This window comes from Panthera pardus, unplaced genomic scaffold (genome assembly GCF_024362965.1).
Source record: "Panthera pardus isolate Hobbes unplaced genomic scaffold, ASM2436296v1 HiC_scaffold_6, whole genome shotgun sequence".
Lineage (NCBI taxonomy): Eukaryota > Metazoa > Chordata > Mammalia > Carnivora > Felidae > Panthera > Panthera pardus.
In genome coordinates, this window is record NW_026526991.1 from 41,300,799 (window position 1) to 41,321,792 (window position 20,994).

The 20,994-nt window shown below is 40.9% G+C and overlaps 1 protein-coding gene and 1 long non-coding RNA gene across 2 annotated transcripts in view; one reads left to right on the forward strand and one right to left on the reverse strand.

Moving 5' to 3' along the window:
* Nucleotides 1-5,301: 5,301 nt before the first annotated feature.
* LOC128775021 (uncharacterized) lies at nucleotides 5,302-19,395 on the reverse strand. Its single transcript, XR_008419592.1, has 4 exons — nucleotides 19,309-19,395; nucleotides 18,368-18,475; nucleotides 14,973-15,038; nucleotides 5,302-5,462 (listed from the first exon to the last, which is right to left on the reverse strand). It is a non-coding gene; the product is annotated as an uncharacterized LOC128775021 (long non-coding RNA).
* Nucleotides 19,396-19,588: 193 nt separating this feature from the next.
* E2F7 (E2F transcription factor 7) overlaps nucleotides 19,589-20,994 on the forward strand; it is a 39,917-nt gene continuing 38,511 nt past the window's right edge. Inside the window, exons 1-2 of the mRNA XM_019455179.2 lie at nucleotides 19,589-19,789; nucleotides 20,482-20,574. Of these exons, the coding sequence (XP_019310724.2) occupies nucleotides 20,482-20,574 (93 nt within the window). The 5' untranslated portion in view covers nucleotides 19,589-19,789. The remainder of the gene's footprint in view (nucleotides 19,790-20,481; nucleotides 20,575-20,994) is intronic.

The window sequence follows — 20,994 nt, forward strand, 5'->3', positions numbered from 1 at the left end:
AGGACTGCTATCATTCTTCCTTAAATTTTTGGTAGAACTCACTAGTAAGTCCATCCAAGACTAGAGTTTTCTTTATGGGAAGGCATTTAATTATAAATTCAAATTATTTAAAAGATATAAGGCTACTCAGATTTTAGGTTAATTTTTTTGAGTATTTGTGACTTTCACTATATGTCCATTTTTGTTTCTATCTTAGCAATGCATTTCTGTCATTTAGGTCTATTTCACCTAGAGAAACTATGTAAGAATTTCTGTAGGGATATATACTTAGGCATGAAACCTGAGGCTTTGTTTATCTTAATGCTTCTATTTTCTTTTTCACTAATCTCTGCTTTTATTATATTTTTATATTTTATTTTCTTTGGTTTCTTTGGTTCTATTCCATTTTTTCCCTAACTGCATACTTTGCTTCTTGATTTTCAACCTACATTCTTTCTCTTTTAAAGAATTTATTACTATAAATTTATTTTTAAATATCTTTTGCCCATTTCTGAAGTTTTATCTTTAGTATTTTCTTTACCATTGAGTTCTAAGTATATTTTAATCATCGTTATTTCTTTTTGACGTAGAGTTACTTAGAAATACATATTTGCAAATGCTCAAATGTATTATGTTTGCTTTTTTTACACTTTTGTTATTGATTTTACACTAGATTGCATTGTTGACAGAAAATATGAGCTGTATGATACATACCCTTTGAAAATTGTCAGGGTGCCTGGGTGGCTCAGTCGGTTGAGCGTCCAACTTTGGCTCAGGTCATGATCTCACGGTCCGTGAGTTCGAGCCCCACGTCGGGCTCTGTGATGACAGCTCAGAGCCTGGAGCCTGCTTCAGATTCTGTGTCTCCCTCTCTCTCTGCCCCTCCCCCGTTCATGCTCTCTCTCTGTCTCAAAAATAAAATAAACATTAAAAAAAAAAAGAAAGAAAGAAAATTGTTGAGGCTGGAGGCTGGCTTTATGGCCCGACCACATGATTAGGTTGGTTCATCTGTTCCTTATGTTCTCAAGAAGAATGTACATTCTTTAATCATTGGTTCTATATACCAATGGTTCTCTATGTATCCATTAATCAAGCTGCTCAGTACATGATTCAGGTCTTCCATATATTCATGAAAACTTTTGGTCTACAATTCACATATTGTATTTGTCCACTTTTTGTACTATTACATCAGTTTTGTTCTCTAAATTTTGAGACTTTATCATTTTTATACTGTATTTTATATCTTTTATTGAGTTCTGTAAGGTTAGAATTAGAATTTCCTGTTGAAACGAGCTTTTTATCATTACGTTGTGAGTCTCCTTATCTTTGACAATACTTTTTTGTCTTGTATTCTATTTTCATTAATATTATTAAAGAAACCCCAACATCTTTTGGCTAGTATTTTCCTGGTATACTTTTCAAAAATATTTTTATTTTTTCATGTTCAACCTTTCTTAGTCCTTATGTTTTAGATGTGTCTCTTATAAACATGCAAAATCCATGTTTATAACAGTCTATCAGTCTCTGTCTTTTAGCTGATGAGTCCGGCTGCCTTATAGATATTGTTACCTGGACTAGTTTCTATCATCCTTCTTGTGCTTTTTCCTTTGTTGTATTTTTGTATGTTTATTCTTTCTTCAGGAAAATTATTGGTTTGGTTCAATTTTTTAAAAATTTAGGGCAAAAAATATATATCATAAATTTGCCTCTTAAATCATTTTAACATGTACAATTCAGTGGCATTAATTACATTCCCAATGTTGTGCAACCATCACCACTATCTATTTCCAAAACTTCTTCATCACTTGAAACAGAGACTCTGTTAACTGTTAAGCAATAATTCCTTTATTCCTTTATAGCCCCTGATGACCTTAATCTATTTTTTGTGTTTATGAATTTGCCTATTTTTGATATGTTACATAAGTGGAATCATACAATCTTTATCCTTTTGTGTCTGGCTCATTTCACTTAGCATAAAGTCTCCAGGTTCATCTGTGTTGTAGCATGATCAGAACTACATTCTTTTGTGTGGTTTCATAATATTCCAATGTACGTATATACTATACTTTATTAATCCATTCATTGGTTTATGGACATTTGGGTTGTTGCCACCATCTGGCTATTCTGAATAATGCTGCAATGAACACAGGTGTACAAATAACTGTTGGAGTCCCTGCTTTCAATTATTTTGGATATATATATAGGAATGGAATTGCAGTTTGCTTTCTTATTTGATTGTTTCCTTCTACTGATTGAAGATTACAGACTCCGTATCTACTCTTTAATGGTTAACTTTTAAGTAATAGTTTGCATGCATAATAACTAACCAAGTCTACGGTCAATACTTTCACCTCCTCCAAATAACACAAGGAATTTAGAAACTTAACTCTGATCCCCTCCTTCTTAACTTACATAGATTTATTGTCCAGAATTAGGTTCTGTGTCCTTTGTTAACCCCACAAAGCATTTATTATCATTATTACAATTATTATTGCTGGTATGCTGATATGATACAAATTAAATAGCAATCACTAAAAAAGTAGAAATAAAGCATATAACTTAAATAACTAGAAATTTAAAAAGTGAAATATTGATGTAATCTTTCAATGTAAAAATATTCTGATTTTTTAAGTCAGCCCCTAAGTAAAAATAAATAAAAATTTTAAACTCTCAAGGAAAAAAAGACTTTCAATATTGTGCAGAGCAAACAAAACCCCAGGATGACAAATTTCAGCTCAAGTTGGAAATCTATGATGTAACTTGACATTGCCATTATGTCTAACAGTGGTTTGCTCATACCTGCATATGGATAAAATATGATATTTCATTTACCCTGACTATAAAAATCAATTTTGGAACTATGTCATCAAGTACCCTAAAGTTTTTTCTCTATGCTTTACTTGTGGCTTGGCAGACCAGTATCACTCCGCTGCTTCATTGGTCAGCATACAGTCCTCAAGTGCCTAGGACATGGCAGCCCAGTTTCAGTCATTAAGGACACAGCATTGAATATATTGACAAAAATGAATGCCTTTATATTTGGACAGACATCTCCAAAGAAGACGTACAAATAGCCCATGAGCACATGAAAAAATGCTCAATATCACTAATCATTAGGGAAATGCAAATCAAAACTATGAGATACCCCCTCCCATTCATCAGGATGGCTATCAAAAAAACAACAACAACAACAGAAAATAATACGTGTTGATGAGGATGTAGAGAAACTGGAAGCCTTGTGTATCATAGGTAGGAATGTAAAATTGTGCAGCCACTGTGGAATACAGTATGGTGGTTCCTCAAAAATTAAAAATAGAACCACCACTACAAAATAGAACCACCATATGATCCACCAGTTCTACTTTTGGGTACACACTCAAAAGAAGTGAAATCAGAGTCTCACAGCAGCATTATTTAAATGAGGTAAACTGTGGAAGCAACGCAAGTGTCCCTAGATAGACGAGGGGATAAGCAAACTGTGATATATACATACATTAGAATATTATTCAACCTTAAAATGGAAGGAAATTCTGACACACGCTACAACATAGATGAAACTTAAGGACATTATACTAAGCGAAATAAGCCAGTCACAAAAAAGAAACAAATACTATATGACTCTATTCATATGAGGTACTTAAAGTAGTCAGAATCATAGAGACAGAAAGCCTGATGGTTGCCAGGGACTAGGAGAAAGGGCGGAATGGGGGTTAATGTTTAATGAGTATAGTGTTTCAATTTTACAAGATGACGAGTTCTGGAGATGGATGGTCGTGGTGAAGGTTGCACAACAATATGAATGCTCTTAATCCCACTGAACAGTACACTTAAAAATGGTTAAGAAAAAAAAAATGGTCAAGATAGTAAATTTTATGTGTACTTTTTACCACAATAAAAAAAAATTGAGGAGTGCCTGAGTGGCTCTGTCAGTTGGGCGTCCGACTCTTAGTTTCGGCTCAGGTCAGGACCTCACGGTTTTGTGGGGGCGAGCCCTGCATTGGGCTCTGCACTGGCAGCATGGAGCCTGCTTGGAATTCTCTCTCCCTCTCTCTCTCTGCCCTTCCCCCACTCACACTGACTCTGTCTCTCTCAAATACAATTAAAAAGAAAACAATTTTTTTTGAAAAAAAAAATTCCTTGAGGGAATTTACACATAGAAAGAAAGGAAATGAACAAACAAAACATATGCTAGGCCAAATGGTGAGAATGTTCTAGAGAAAAACAAAACAAGGCAAGAAGACAGAGAATGCTGGGGAAAGAGGCTGGAGGTGGTTGCAGTGGTCAGGGAAGATTTTACCAAGGAGGTGATTCTTGAGCAAAGACCTTGTGCTAGAGAGGACTAGCTCTGCCCTCCCCATCTTAGAGTAGAATTGTTACTACAGTGGCTTCTGGGCCAGGACCTTTCCCGGCCCCTCCTGCATCTTGACATAGCCGCATAACCAATGGAATTTGGGCAGATGTACGTTCTTTACTTCTAAGCCAGAGGTGTTAGGGATCTAGTGTGTCTCCTCCACTGGCTCTTCCCTCTTCTGCCAACTGAAGCAGAAGACCCGGAGGCTTCAGAGCGGTTGTCCAAGAGAAATATAATGTGAACCACGTTATTTTTAATTCTCCAACAGCCACATTACTATGTGTTTTGGGAAAAAACGGGTGAAATTCATTTTAATAATGCATCTTTGAACCCAGTATTTCCAAAAATTATTGCAACATGTATCTAAGATACAAAAAATATCAATGAGATACTCTTCTTTTTTTCAAAATCCAGTATGTGTTTTACTCTTATTGCACATTTCAAGTGCTGCTAGCCCTTTTTCAAGTATCAGTAGCACACGTGGCACCATGTTGGACAGTGCAAGCCCAGAATATGGTGGAGCATAGATGATGAAAGAAGGTGCGTCCCTATTCTCCGTATGGAGGACAGCCTCCCATCAACCAGGAACACCCACATGTTATCATTACCTGAAAAATAAACTTCCTTTGTGTTAATCTTCCAAAGGTTTGAGATTCATCTTGCAGAAACTGATTCCTTGAAGTGGTGTAGAAAATAAAAAACTAAAATATAGAGAATTGGCTTAGGAATAAGGTAACAGGCAACACAAAAGAGACATTAGGAGCTGGAAATCAGAGACTCATGTTATGTGCTGATAGAACTCTTAACTGCGCACACTTGTGAGACAGAACAGGTACAAGTAGTGACCCTGTAACATTTCAGTAATTAAAAAAAAAACAAAAACAAGAATGCCAACAGATGCTGTAGTCAATCTGCTCAGGCTGCCATAACAAAATACCACAGGCAGGGTAGCTTACACAACAGAAGATTATTTTCTCACAGTTCTGGAGACCGGAAATCCAAGATCAGCCCCACCAGGACTGGTTTCTGGAAAGACCTCGCTCCTTGGCTTTCAGATAGCTGCCTTCTTTGTGTCCTTGCATGGTCTTTTGTCTGTGCATGCATACTCCTGGTGTCTCTTCCACTTCTGGTCCTATTGGATTAGGTTCCCACCATTATTATCTCATTTTACCTTAATTACCTCCTTAAAGTCCCCATCTCCAAATCCAGGCACATTGAGGGTTAGGGCTTCTACCTATGAATTTGGAGGGACACCATTCAGTTCATAAAAGATGCTGAATGCTCCTCTCTGTACTGAACAGAGTAAAAGTACAGAGAGGAGCATTCAGCATCTTCTATTTGGATTCTGGATAAACCTTTAAGGTAGTGCTAAAGGCTCCCTGTCTGAAATTCAGGCATAAATGATGCTTATGCTTCTGGGTGGCTCAAGTCAGAGAACTACATATGCATCGAGACCAGAAACTGGATCCCAGCAGCTCATAAAGTGCTTAATGTGCAAAAATTGTTTTAAAAATGTGTTCAGGGAAGAATTGGCTGGTCTGCAAGCAGAAATAAAAGAGAATGAAGAGAATCTAGAAATCAAGGTGAGTTTGGGGCCTTGATGGTATGGAAAGCTGACTGCTTCTAGATACCAAGCAGTAGGGGATAACATCAGAAATGCTTTGAGTAAAAGTGCCCATTAAGTTGTTTTTGGTTAAGCAGAACTTTTCAAGGCTAAAACAGAGATCATGGGTAACTTATTCTCTTCCCACCAAGCCTATCGCTTCAAGGGGGCCTCAAGTTAACCCCATGAAATTAAGAGAAAAATAAGTAGAGAGGCAAGGAGGGAAAGAAATAGAGAAGGCCTAAGAATAAATTATTTTTATTTTTTTTAATGTTTATTTTGAGAGAGAGAGAGAGAGAGAGCGAGCATGAGCAGGGGAGGGACAGAGAGAGAGAAGGAGAGAATCCCAAGCAGGCTCCGCACTGTCAGCACAGAGCCCGATGCTGCGCCTGAACCTGTGAACCATGAGATCATGACCTGAGCCGAAACTGAGAGCCAGACACTTAACTGACTGAACCACCCAGGCGCCCCAAGAATAATTTTCAAGAAAGAACTTTGGATGTGGTTACTGGCACATGGAGCTGGCTAGAAATCATGGGAATAATGTTTCCGAAGAACCGTGATCTGTCTTAAAAAGCCTGTGACTAAACAGGCTTGTGATCCCTTGGACACCTAGGGATCTCAAGTGCCCAATGGCAGGACACAGCTGTACGTGCTCCAAGGAAGTCAGATTCTTTACTGCTGCTCTCAGATATTGCCAGAAAGGATACTGGGCAAGAAAAATCACCCCAGAGGGCAGAGCCAAGAACTACAGAAAACAGTGAACAAGCAAGTTCCTCCCATCAAGCAGAACCACAGTCTAATGAAGGAACTTCCTATGCCATGAGGGTAGGGAGGATTCGTAATGTCTGTCCCCTTGGGTTCGCCACTGCTGTGAACCAGTTACTGCTATGGATCACTCAGCTGCCCTTTTCCAAAGAAGAGCTTCTATTGCTATCCTGTTCTTGATTCATATTTTTTATGTGAGGTTTGCTGTGGGGGAGGTGGGCAGACAATTAGCCTTTGAATTCATAGGTCTCTGAACCAAAGGAACACACTACCCAGAGTGCCTGGACTGTGTTCTGGATGAAGCACCGGGGTGGAACTTTGGGCTGTCTCCTTTGGGAAGGAGGCCACACAGATACTTGTGGCCAGGACGCGGTCCATGGCAGAAATAGCTAGCTGCCTCAAGAGTTGTTACTCTCTGTCTCTAGTGTTAGCTCTTACTGGGAATGTGCTGCAGAGCCAGTAACTAGCTATTGTCTCAAGAGAATGTGAGCAGAAGTGATACATGCCTTGTCTACTGTCTGTTTCTCCTTCCACCAGTGAGAAACAGAGGTCTCAGGGATTGTCTAAAGACAGTGCACACAAATGGAAGGAGCCTGAGTCCCAGAGTTGCCACATACAGGAAATCTACCTGACATCCAGGAACACCGTTATCAGACTCTTACATGAGTGAGAGATTGACTTCTGTTTTATTAAACCACTGAAACTGTAAAGTTCCTTTGCTATATAAGTTCACATGAACCTAATTAATGTGCCCCTGAAAGAGGTGAAAGAGGGAGCTGTATATCTCTAGACGAAAAGCATTCCAGGCAGAAGGAACAGAACAGTAAACGCATGGCCCTTGGGCAGGAGAATACCAAACGTGTTCAAGGATTAGCAAGGAGCTGAGCACGGCTGAAGCAAAGCAAACAAGGGGGAAAATTGAAGGCGATAAGATCAGAATTGTAAAAAAGAGGCCAGATCCTTAAAACTTTGTAGGCTACTGGGAAGATTTTAGCTTTTACTCTGAAATGAGTTGGAAAGCCACTATAGTATTTGGAGAGGAAGGAGGACATGATCTGACATTTTAATTTGGATCACTGTAGCTGGTGCTTAGGAACAAATTACAGGGGAACAACAAATAGGGTAATGAGCTCTGAGAATATGAAAACAATCCAGGGGAGAGATGGAGGTGGTTTGGAATCAGGAGGTTGTAAACTTGGTGGTAATCAGTATTCGGATTCTGGATAAACCATTAAGGTAGTGCTAAAGGCTCCCTGTCTGAAATTCAGGCATAAATGATGCTTATGCTTCTCGGTGGCTCAAGTCAGAGAACTACATATGCATCAAGACCAGAAATTGGATCCCAGCAGCTCATAAAGTGCTTAATGTCCTCTGTAGTGAAAAAGGAATAGTATTGTTTCGGTATAGGTATTAATAATTAACTTGTACAAAGTAAATGAAACTAACTGAAAGTCTTACGGATGCTTTCTGAGTTACCCACCCCATAAAGAACTTCCCACTGAGATTTAATGCTATTAAAGTACATGCATCTTCAGTGCCACCTTTAATATTAACCACGAGATGGTCATTGGCCTGAGAGACAAGGTTACTTTGGTTTCCTTCAAACAGCAAACTGTGATTTTCTAAAACAAGCAAACAAACAAACAAAAATCAGCTACTACTTTAAATAGGAAAACTATTGGGGCGCCTGGGTGGCTCAGTCGGTTAAGCATCTGACTTCAGCTCAGGTCATGATCTCGCGGTTCGTGAGTTCGAGCCCTGCGTCGGGCTCTGGGCTGATGGCTCAGAGCCTGGAGCCTGCTTCCGATTATGTGTCTCCCTCTCTCTCTGCCCCTCCCCCATTCATGCTCTGTCTCTCTCTGTCCCAAAAATAAATAAACGTTAAAAAAAAAAAATTAAAAAAATAAATAAATAAATAAATAGGAAAACTATGAAGATGTCAGTTTTACAGCCATGAAATTCAGTGAAGCTTGCCTCACAGGCTATATAGAGGTTTTTCTTACTTTCTCTTTACATGTTTAACAAGAGAATCATTAGAAAATAGTGACAGCAAGATTATTCTTACTATTGCGCAAATTGTAATTTACCTCCTGCTTTTACATTTTTAATTTTAGCCCTATAGTTGCCACACGCGGAATCCCCCACAAACAATATGGTGGGCTTTCCTCTTCTCATATGTCCCAGTTATGCTTCGGCTGAGTTTGTCATTTTTTTATGCCTTTAGAGGAGTCACTGGAAAAAAGGTAAATCATTTACATAACTGTATTTTTCCTCAACTAGCAACTTTGCTCAGTTTATGTTGACACTGACAAAGGTAAAATATTTTCAAAATTTTTCATTATAAAAAAAAATTGCAAGATTACAAAAAGTTTAGGAAAAGAGCAAACACAAATTACCCTAAGTGGATACTCCAGCATCATGTCACGATGATTGCAAACATCAATAAAATATTTAACAACCATGAGACAAGTAAAGAAATCATTAAAATGGGAAAACATATTTCCAGAGTAAATTTCAGCAAGCTTAAGAAAATAGAAGTGGCCACTTGGGAACATAATTAAATAAGAAACCCAGTAAAACTGGGTATGAAAATAGGAAGAAATCCTCCTTGAGTCAAAAGGACAGGCAAAATTTAACTTCATCAGCCAAAAAAAATGTTGAATAACTGAAATAAAGAGGAATTACATACACACACACAAACACACACACGTGCACGTGCACACACAGGGTATTAGACCATTTTATATGCTGGCGTAAGTCTAAGGGGGAAAAATAAATGCAAAAAACTTTAGATATTATTTGCAAAAACCAAAACACACAAGGATAGGAAAATATTGTTACTTTGCTTACTTAAATTACATAAAGTATAAGATAAAGTAAAAGAAACTATGCTCTCTTGTGGATAAGGACCTACAACTGTTAAAAGTAACATTAAACAGAAGAAACATAATTTTTTGGCCTTCCTTGGCCAAAACAGGATCACGCTTGATGGCACTTTTATAACAGAGAACATCTGGATTAGAGAGAAAGAAAACTTAATTAAAGTATGTCATTAAAATGTAGATCAGGGGCGCCTGGGTGGCTTGGTCGGTTAAGCGTCCGACTTCGGCTCAGGTCATGATCTCACGGTCCGTGGGTTCGAGCCCCGCGTCAGGCTCTGTGCTGACCACTCAGAGCCTGGAGCCTGTTTCAGATTCTGTGTCTCCCTCTCTCTGTGACCCTCCCCCGTTCATGCTCTGTCTCTCTCTGTCTCAAAAATAAATAAACGTTAAAAAAAAATTAAAAAAAAAAAAATAAATAAAAATAAAATGTAGATCAAAAGAATATGTCTTAATTCGTAGGGCCTTATAGCTCCCTGTGTGATATGGTATCATAGGTGTGTGCAGCTGAATATAAGAACACAGAAGTTTCTATTCTACCATCTCAGAAGCACCAATTTATTTGAGAGTCATGCTCTAGATAACCAGGGAAGATTTTATTCATATCTTTTAAATCTTTAACAAGAATAATAATCCAGGAATCCCAAGCGATTTTATTAAGTTGGTCATGCAGGCTGCTGTTTTCTGCACTCTTTTCTGAATATTTCTCCATTTATCAGGAAACATCTCCTCCAACTCTGTTAGGAATGTGGGGTCCCCTCCCATTCAAGCCTTCCTCCTGGAGGAAGGAACAACTCTTGCCCCAATCTTACCTGATTCCACTCACATCTGTACCACTCAAATAAGCCTACCCTGAGCCCTTTCTTCTTGGGGCCTATACCTTCGCGGTCCTATTCTCTAAGCCACAGATACACCCATTTGAGAGTAGTGAGGCCATTACTGAATATGCCCAAGAAGTGGCCATTTGGTTTGTAAGTAAATAGTAGAGAGGAGCATTTTGGGAAATATTCATCGAAAGAGACCAAACTTTCGTCCAATCACAATGCCTCTGCTATTGTAGGAGGGAAGGAATTATGAGTACAACACAGTGTCTACAACCCAGATTTGGCCACCAGCCTAGGCCCCATGCTTAGAAAAAGGATAAGAAGTAAAAAGCAACTACCAACAGAGATTGTTCTCTGACTCCGTATTTCAGCACAGAGAAGCAGTGGCCTGATAGGACTTTGCTGGGTAGGAGGAGAGTGCGAGGGGGAACCAGGCCGTCTCCCATTCGTACTCCATGGTAGTAGCACCTCACAGAAGCAGTAGCAGCAGCAACACCGGTACTAAAAGCAGTGAAGAGCCAGTTCTGGTTTCATGAGATGGCAGCGGCTGCAGCCAGCACCCTTGATGGGGGCACAGTGTCATCACAGAGTATCCCTGACCTGAGTGCCAACGGCTTTACTTGCCAGAGGTGGCCATGCTACCTGGAGATACCCGATGTCACGCATCACTAATAAGGGCAGAAAGAAACCAACATACGGCAGGGGAGGCCTTGGGTATCAGGGAAGATTTAAAGAACCTGTTTTGAGAGGAGGTATGACCAGGGACTCTCGGAATTCACTGGCGAGACAGGGGTGAGTTTCTGAAGGAGCTAGAAGGTCCAGTGTGTTACATGAAGTATTACAGAGAAATTAACCCCATTTTCATCTCCAGGGACAGACTGAGGAAAGACGTCTTAATGTGCTATGTGGGCGATGTTGGTTAAATGATTACTCTTTCCAGGAACAGTATGCATTTTAACAGAGACTTCTTGTAGACAATACATTAACCTTTGTACACGAACATTTCCCCCTGATTGTTTAGAGAAGACCTGGGCTAATACATCTCCATTTGGGCTCAATATTCTAATTGTCTAGTTTTTTCAAGGTGAAAGGCCCTGCATATGATAAGGTGGTTCTGGGTTAGGAAAGGTAATACCTGTAGTATTTAAGCACAAGTTTCTAGTTCCCGAGCTGCTAACCCCAAGCCTTCTTTCCACCACTTCCGACCCCAACCTCCTCTTTCCACTGCACAATGGAAACATCTTCATGCCGTCCTACCAAGGATCACAATGAATAAATGTTATTAATATAATGCTATTAGGTAGGTATATAAATACATTTAGCCATTTAATTCTAAGCCTAGAAGAATAAAGGTCACAAAGGTCAGTCTTTGGCCTGATATTTTTTAACATTCTCCTTACTAATGTAGGTGCACTATGTAATGTAATAAGGAAAGAGGTGTTCAGTTTCACTAAATATGGAAATAAAAATTTATTTCAGTAATATTCTTATATATCCATACTAAGTGATAAGGACTCAGTAGTGAGTAGTTTTAAGATGATAACCTAAGTGTCCAGTAAGTATTTAGAATAACCGAATTGGCAGGTTCAGAGGTTTTCCAAATCATTCCTGCCACTTAATATTTTTTAACGTGCATTTATTTTTTAAAGAGTTTGTGCCTGTGAGCACACCAGAGAGGGGCAGAGAGAGACAGAAACAGAGGATACGAAGCAGGCTCCATGCTGACAGCAGGTAGTCCGATGTGAGGCTCAAACTCACGAACCGTGAGATCATGACCCGAGCCGAAGTCAGGTGTTCAACCCACTGGGCCACCCACGTTAGGTGGCACCCTAACCCTACCACTTTAAAGAGAGACCTGAGCCCCAGGTAGGCAATACTTTTCTGTTCCAGGTTACCCAGCAAGTTCCGGCCAAGCCTGGGCTAGAACCTGTTTCTCTACTACTCAGTGTGAATTCCTTCCCTTCTATAAGGCTCTGGAAATTAAGGTGAAGCTTGTCCCCCATTTTCTCCAGAATCTCAATTCCAGGGCAGTGGTCAATTCCCATTTTTACTGTCCCGTCCACCATGACCCCTCCAGAGTGGCAGCATAGATGTGGTGCCACGTAAAGGGTGCCCCATTATACACCCCCCACTATCACATTTCCAGAAACACCTAACCCAGCTTGGAATTCATCCTATCTGTTGTGGTTTGGAATGTCTGTTACAGCACAAAACCCTCTCCACATCCTGGCCTTCAACATGCACATATGGGTACACACATACACATGCATGCACACCAAACACACTATCTTTTCCTTTAGTGAGAACACAATTACATGATCACTAAGGAAAATGACCTTGCTCCACAGTGCTCAAGATGACAACGAATCTATAAAGAATGTATTCCTCTGTTCCCTATGAGACATGTGATCACAGCTTAGGTACCTCTCTTAGAACAGCTGGACATCTGGATGCAATTTGAGATGGGAGCCATAACTGCCCTTTGGTATTAATATGATCTTTTTCTTGTTGTTGTTGCTAAGGCTATGAGCAGGAGCCAATCATAGACTTACTCTCCTGACATCGCTTATGGTCAGCCAAGAATAAATCTTCTGCCTTCTTTGAACTTTCTAGCAGTTAGAGAAACAAATGTATTAGGCCCATGAATGGCTGCAGACAAAGGCCATTTTTAAAAACAGTGTGGAGGTTCCTCAAAAAATTAAAAATAGATCTACCCTATGACCCAGCAATAGCACTGCTAGGAATTTACCCAAGGGATACAGGAGTGCTGATGCATAGGGGCACTTGTACCCCAATGTTTATAGCAGCACTTTCAACAATAGTCAAATTATGGAAAGAGCCCAAATGTCTATCAACTGACGAACGGATAAAGAAGATGTGGTTTATATATACAATGGAATACTACTTGGCAATGAGAAAAAATGAAATCTGGCCACTTGCAGCAATGTGGATGGAACTGGAGGGTATGTATTATGCTAAGTGAAATAAGTCAGGCAGAGAAAGACAGATACCATATGTTTTCACTCATATGTGGATCCTGAGAAACTTAACAGAAGACCAGGGGGGAGGGGGAGGGGAAAAAAGTTACAGAGAGAGAGGGAGGCAAACCATAAGAGACTCTTAAGGACTGAGAACAAACTGAGGGTTGATGGGAGGTGGGGGAGAGGGGAAAGTGGGTGATGGGCATGAAGGAGGGCACTTGTTGGGATGAGCACTGGGTTTTGTATGGAAACTAATTTGACAATAAATTATATTAAAAAAAAAAAAGAAAAGCCCTCAGTTTATGAACTGCTAAATTGATACACTCAAAAGAGACTTGAGAATTGCCAGGATGTGAAGCCAAGGTCCCTCTGTTGCTCCTTGTGGAGAAAACGTCAACCTCTAATTCCCTCTGTAACTGCACTTTTGAGAACAGATGATGCTACACCCAGATGACTGAGTTTGAGGGAGTGGAAGAAAAGGAAAATATTGGGGCACCTGGGTGGCTCAGTCAGTTAAGCATCAGACTTCTTCGGCTCAGGTCACAATCTCAAGGTTTGTGGGTACGAGCCCGGCTTCAGGCTCCATGCTGACAACTCAGAGCCTGGAGCCTGCTTCGGATTCTGTGTCTCCCTCTCTCTTCCCCTCCCCTGCTCACACTCTGTCTCTCTCTGAAAATTAAATAAACATTAAAAATTTTTTTTAAAGAAGGAAAAGGAAAATATCTGAGGAAGCTTAAATATTAACTAGACAACTCAACCTGTCTGACTGACATGAATTAATATTTCACTACCAAGTATTTTTACTGTAAAGTGTAAAAACTCTTGGGATTTGCAACCCTAAAGGGATAAAAGACTATTTGCAAGTTTGATAAGCTTGATTTCCTCCTTTGCACACAGGAATGTCACATGTCATCAATGTATTTTCTCTTGGTCACAACCCTTGCTGCTCATTCTCTACCTCACCCATGAGTTCTCATTTACAACCTCAACTCCTTTCAAAAATCAGTGACTTAGCCATGAACCAGTAAGATCCAACCCTCTGAATTCTGCATCTATGCCAGAGGGTGACCCACCTGCCCAAATCTTCCTCTCTTCATTGATGGCACAAGAGGGTCCATTTCTGAAATCACTGAGTCGGAAGCATCCCCCAAAATCAATGAATAAGCATACAACCAGCATGATGCTAAGGCACAAGAAACTAGGCATTGGAAAAAAACACCCGAGCACAATTCCAGATCAGGTAAACTAGAAATCTCTGGGTGTGGGATTCAGGTACTGGTATTTTAAAAAAAATCTCCCCCCGTGGGATTCTAAAGCATAGACAGCGTTGAGAACCACAGCCCTAGCACAATACAGAGCCCTGGTGACTGTTGCTATGTGGGCAGTACAATACTGTTCCAAAGTCAGGGACCTTTCAGGCAGAGTTTATAGAGGTAGAATTGCAAAATAATTCAATCAGCATGAAACCTGGTGTGCCAGTTTTAATATATAGCCCCAAATCATTTGACACTTCTTCCATTGAAACATAGGGTGTATCAAAAAAAATTCAAATGGATGAAAGACCTAAATGTGTTTAAAGACCATTACCTAGAAAAGAACACAGGCAGCAATCTTTGTGACATCGGCCATAGCATCATCTTTTTAGACATGTCTCTGGACAAGGGAAACAAAAGCAAAAATGAAAATGAACTATTGGGACCTCATCAAGACAAAAAGCTTCTGCAGAGCTAAGGAAACAATCAACAAAACTAAAAGGCAACCTATGGAATGGAAGAAGATAATTGCAAATGACATATCTGACAAAGGGTTAGTATCCGAAATCTACAAAGAACTTATCAAACTCAATACCACCCCCCCAAAAACAAATAATCCAGTTAAGAAATGGGCAGAAGACAGACATTATTCAAAAAAAGACATCTGTGGCTAACAAACACATGAAAAGATGCTCAACGGGGCACCTGGGTGGCTCAGTCGGTTAAGCGTCCAACTTCGGCTCAGGTCACGATCTTGCGGTCCGTGAGTTCGAGCCCTGCATCAGGCTCTGGGCTGATGGCTCGGAGCCTGGAGCCTGCTTCCGATTCTGTGTCTCCCTCTCTCTGCCCCTCCCCCGTTCATGCTCTGTCTCTCTCTGTCTCAAAAATAAATACACGTTAAAAAAAAATTAAAAAAAAAAAAGAAAAAGAAAAAGAAAAGATGCTCAACATCACTCATCTTCAGAGAAATACAAATCCAAACCAAAATAAGATACCACCTCACACCTGTCAGAATGGCCAAAATTAACAACACAGGAAATAACAGATGTTGGTGAGGATGCAGAGGGGAACCCTCTTAAACTGTTGGTGGGAATGAAAACTGGTGCAGCCACTCTGCAGAACAGTATGGAGCTTCCTCAAAAAGTTAAAAATAGAACTACCCTATGATCCAGCAATTACACCACTAGGTATTTGCCCAAAGGATACAAAAATACTGATTTGAAGGGGCATGCACCCTGATGTTTATAGCAGCATTATCAACAATAGCCAAATTATGGAAAAAGCCCAAATGTCCACTAACTGATGAACTGATAAAGAAGACGTGGTAATACATATGCAATGGAATATTAGCCACCAAAAACAATGATATCTTGGGGCACCCGGGTGGCTCAGTTGGTTGAGCATCCGACTTTGGCTCAGGTCATGATCTCACAGTTCGTGAGTTCGAGCCCTGCATCAGGCTCTGTGCTGATAGCTCGGAGCCTGAGCCTGCTTCGGATTCTGTGTCTCCCTCTCTCTCTCTGCCCCTAACCCACTCACATTCTGTCTCTGTCTCTCTCAAAAATAAATAAACATTAAAAAAAAAAAAAAAGAATGATATCTTGCCATTTGCAACAACATGGATGGAGCTAGAGTAAATTATGCTAAGTGAAATAAGTTAGTCAGAGAAAGATAAATATCATATGATTTCACTCATATGTGGAATTTAAGAAAAAAAACAGATGGGGTGCCTGGATGGCTCAGTTGGTTAAGCATCCAACTTCGGCTCAGATCATGATCTCGTGGTTCGTGGGTTCAAGCTCTGCATTGGGCTCTGTGCTGACAGCTCAGAGCCTGAAGCCCGATTCTGTCTTCCTCTCTTTCTGCCCCTTGCCCACTCACACTCTGTTTTTGTCTCTCAAAAATAAATAAACATTTAAATAAAAATTTTTTAAAGAAACAAAACAGATGAACATAGGAAAAGGAAAGAAAAAAAGAGAGAGGGAGGCAAACCATAAGAGACTATTAACTATAGAGAACAAACTGAGGATTGCTGGAGGGGAGGTGGGCAAGGGATGGGCTAAATGGGTAATGGGCATTAAGGAGGATACTTGTGATGAGCACTGAGTGTTATATGTAAGTGATGAATCTGTCCCTGAAACCAATATTATACTATAAGTTAACTAACTAGAACTTAAATAAAAACTTGAAACCAAAAAAAAAAAAAAAAAGGAAGGGTAGGGTATATGTCCTTTCCTATCAAATATGGGTGGATCTTTGACTGCTTCATCCAAAAGATATAGCAGAATTGATGCTATCTTAGGTCTAAGGTTACACCATGAAAGGCAGTACAATTTCCACTTTGTGGACTTGGGTACTCATGGTGGAGTCCTGAGCCCCTGAAAGAAGTCTAATTGCCTTAGCCACCATGCTGTAAGGAAGATCAAGCTACACTGAGAAGCCACATGCAAAGACTCTTCTTGATGCCCCACCCAAGTTCCCAGCCACCATCAGTGTCCACTGAGTAACTGAGAGATTGACAGAACATTTACAAACTCTGGGACCTGAAAGCAGCAAAGTAAGTGTATTAGAGGAATGTCTCCGAATTTGCCCATTGAACACTCATTTTCCAGTTTCCCTCCAAATTTAAGATCACTCTTTAAGCAAGCAATGCAAGAGTCTGAAGCTACATGTTGAGTTATTCTTGTTCTGAATAGTGGCTACATTTGAAACATAGATAGAAAAAACACTGAAAATGCTAGGAAAAGGTCTGTAACATAAAACTGCCTAACCTCAAAGAGACAACCATTATTATTTTAACATATCAGAGAAATGAATAGACTTTAATCATTTGAAAGTGGAGATGGTGGTCCCCAAAAGGAATATCTACGTCCTAATCTCTGGAACCCATGAATGTTACCTTATATGGGAAAAAAGGTCTTTGCAGATGTAATTAAGTTAAGGATCTAAAGGGGAAACCACCCTGAATATAGGTGGGACCTACATTCAGTAACAAGTGTCCTTATGAGAGATACATAATAGAGATTTAACAGATAGAAGGGGAGCAGGCAATGTAACCACGGAGGCAGAGAACCGAGGCAGCCAAATATCAAAGATTGCTCATAGTCACCAGAAGCTGGAAGAGGCAAAAAACAGATTCTCCTTTAGAGCCCCAGAGGGAATGTGGCTCAGCCAACACCCTGATCTCAGACTTCTGCCCCCAGAACTGTGAGAAAATGAATCTCTATTCTTCTAAATCAACCAGTTTGTAGTAATTTGTCACAGCAGCCACAGCAAATTAATACAGTTGGAAAAAAAAATATTTCCTAATCAAAATTTTCTGCTTCTATACAAGGGTAAATTTAATAAATGGAATTTTATTCTTTATACTTGTCTCCTTATGCTTCTACCTATAAGATAGATTTCAGTTCAAAATATCATTTCTCATATAAAAATGTCAAATTTTTATTACTGTTGTTATTTTCCTCTATGTTTAATGTTTCCATGCTTGTCTCTTTGATACCATCTAACAGTGATTTTTAGGCTGTATTTATCAGTAATCTAAATAGAGTACAAAGTGAAGGACTTGATTGAGCATTCTAAATTCTGCTTGGGAGGTGAGGAGTGGAGAGCAGAGCACTAGACAGGAAAGGATAAGGAGGTATATGATTTGTTGGGAAGTGTCTGTAGACATGCTTTTAAAAGGATGTCTCAAATACCAACAGCAGGACATCCTACAAAATGACTTACCAATTATTCCTCAAAACCATGGGGGCCAGCAAAAACCGGGAAAGTATGAGAAATATCATGGCCAAGAGGAGCCTAAGGAGACATGAACAGTAAATATAATGCAGTATCCTGGAACAGAAAAACAGTAGGTAATTTAAGGAAATCTGAATAAAAAAATGACTTCAGTTATCATTATTGGCTCATTAATTTCAACAAAAACACTATACAAATATAAGGTGTTAAACAGGTAAAACTGAGTGCAGGATATATGGGCAGTCTGTGTCCTATCTTCTCAATTTTCCTGTAAATGTAAAACTGTTCTAAGCACCAATCTATTAAAACACACCACATACATACACACACAGCTGTCTCTATCAATATCCATATTTCAAATAAGAAACTAAAGTTGAAGGAAGTGAAACACTTAATACAAATCAGCAAGTCGAGGAAATTTTCTCGACTACTTCCCGGAATGCTAGTGCATGTTGCAAGGAATTATTTAGTAAGTCTTTTCCCCCTTAATTATCGGCGATGTTCTTAAAAAGGAACACCAGACTTAACAAGAAAAGAAAAGAAAGAAAAGGAAAAGAAAAAACAAAAACAAAAACAAAACAGCTGGTTGTGCTTGCAGTCTAGTTTCCAGGACTAACTGGCGTGCCATCTGCTCGCAGCATAGAGTGGTAACCATGGTTCACGTGCCACACCAGCGTGCGGTGTTAGGAAGTTTGCCCCAACAAGCCTGGACAACTTAGCTTCCGCGCAGGTTGCTGCGGGGAGGGGGTGGCGGCGGCAGCGTCCAGAGTGTGTATATCGTTTTTCCAAACTCCATCTGCTTTCCCCTCCCCTGGCTGTGCCCGCGGTCCCCCAGCGCGGCAAGCCGAGGGGACAGGAGCGGGCCTTTTATGCATAACAAAAGAGCTCCCCTCCTCCTCCCGCCGCCCCCGCGCCCCCCCCCCCCCCACCTTGGCTTTCCCGCGGCCGCCCGGGCCCAAGTCCCCGGCAGGAATTGGCTCCCGGGCCCGAGGTTTCCAGGTACCCGGAAGGGGGAGGGGGCCGAGGCGGTAACAATTGGGCGGGTGAGGGCGAAACGCGCGGCCGGGAGCGCCAAGACTCCGAGGGGCGGCGGGCCCGGGCCGTGCCGCCGAGCGATTGGCCGGGGCCATCCCGCCGGCCGCCGCTGATTGGTTGATTCTCAAATTCGGTCTCAAGGCGCCAGAGGAGGTGTTTTAGCGGGGACTGCGATCCGGGACTGGAGCGCTGGCGCTGCCCTGACACTGCGGGGTCCCCGCCAGCTCAGGGCGCTCGGAGCGGGGATCTGCGCGCCTCGCTTTCCCCGCCCGATGTCGCCGCCCGCCTGCTGATCTCCTCTCCCCGCTGGTCCCTCGCCGGTGTGGGATCGTGAAGGTCCCCACAGAGGCAGGAAACCTCCTTCTCAAAGTGGGAGTAAGTAGCGTGCGGCCCCCTAAGCGCTGCGTGGAGGCGGGAATTGGGGTAAAAGGGGACCCCCCCCCTCCCGCCCAGGCTGCCAGCCTCCCTGGCTGGTGGGGATCGAGTCATTTCTGCCACCGGACCAGGAGCGTGTGGGGTGTCCTGGCTCCAGCTCTCCCTCCCGTGAGGCAGTAGAGGGGACTTGTTCCTCACGATCTGGGGGGTTCATTGGAAGGGTTTATCCTTGGGGTCTGCTTGGAGGCCTGGGAAGGGGCTGCGTTAAGAGCTGAGTGGGTTTGGTCTAGCGATCAGGTTTCCCTCCCCCCTGATTCAAAACCCCCTCAAAGCCGAATTCCTCCCAGTTCTTTGCGCCAAAATTAACTGACCTAGGAGACCCTGTGCTTTCTGACAGATTTGCCCTACACTCTTCTGACTTGGTAACTTTGTTTTGTGCTGTTGCTTTGCATAAACGATTACCAGTTTTGTCGATTTTTTGCCTTCTCAGGTTTTTAGTAATTATCAAACACACTTTAAGTGTTCGTGTTATTCATGTGCGTTTTAGAGTTGAGGGTGGCTGCACTCCTGGAAATTCCCAGGATGAGTTTAGAGAGGGGAAGTTCATGTTCACGAGCAAGTAATAAATATTTTTGTTGGAGGAGAAAACATCCAATTGTAAAATCACTTTCCAATGTAATTGTGTATTACAGATGGAGGTAAATTGTTTAACATTAAAAGACCTGATCAACCCCAGGCAGCCCAGACTAGATTTTGCAATTGAAGATGGGGAAAATGCACAAAAGGTAAGTGCGCTTAAATACCTTATGCTCTAACATATTTAAGATGGTCATTTCTAATTCAATGAAGTATTTCGACATGGCACTTGTATTTGTCTTATAAACATAATAATTAATGTTGACGATCATTATAGAAATATACTTTTTTAAAAATGGAGGCATCCAAACCATTATTGTTGAGTTTCTCACTCACTGTGCAGTAGAAAGAGGCTGTTAGATGTAATGTTGAAACCAATTTATATGAATCGAAAATGTGCTGGACACTGCAACCAAAAATTTGTACTTACAGTTGTCAAGAGTGGATTAGCTCATGCTGTGCAGGAATGTTACCCCTTGGGTCCTGGAATATAGACTGTACATTGTAAATACTGGATATTTAAAGTGCTGTGAAGTGTTCTTCATACCAATGAACCCTCTCCTAGCGAC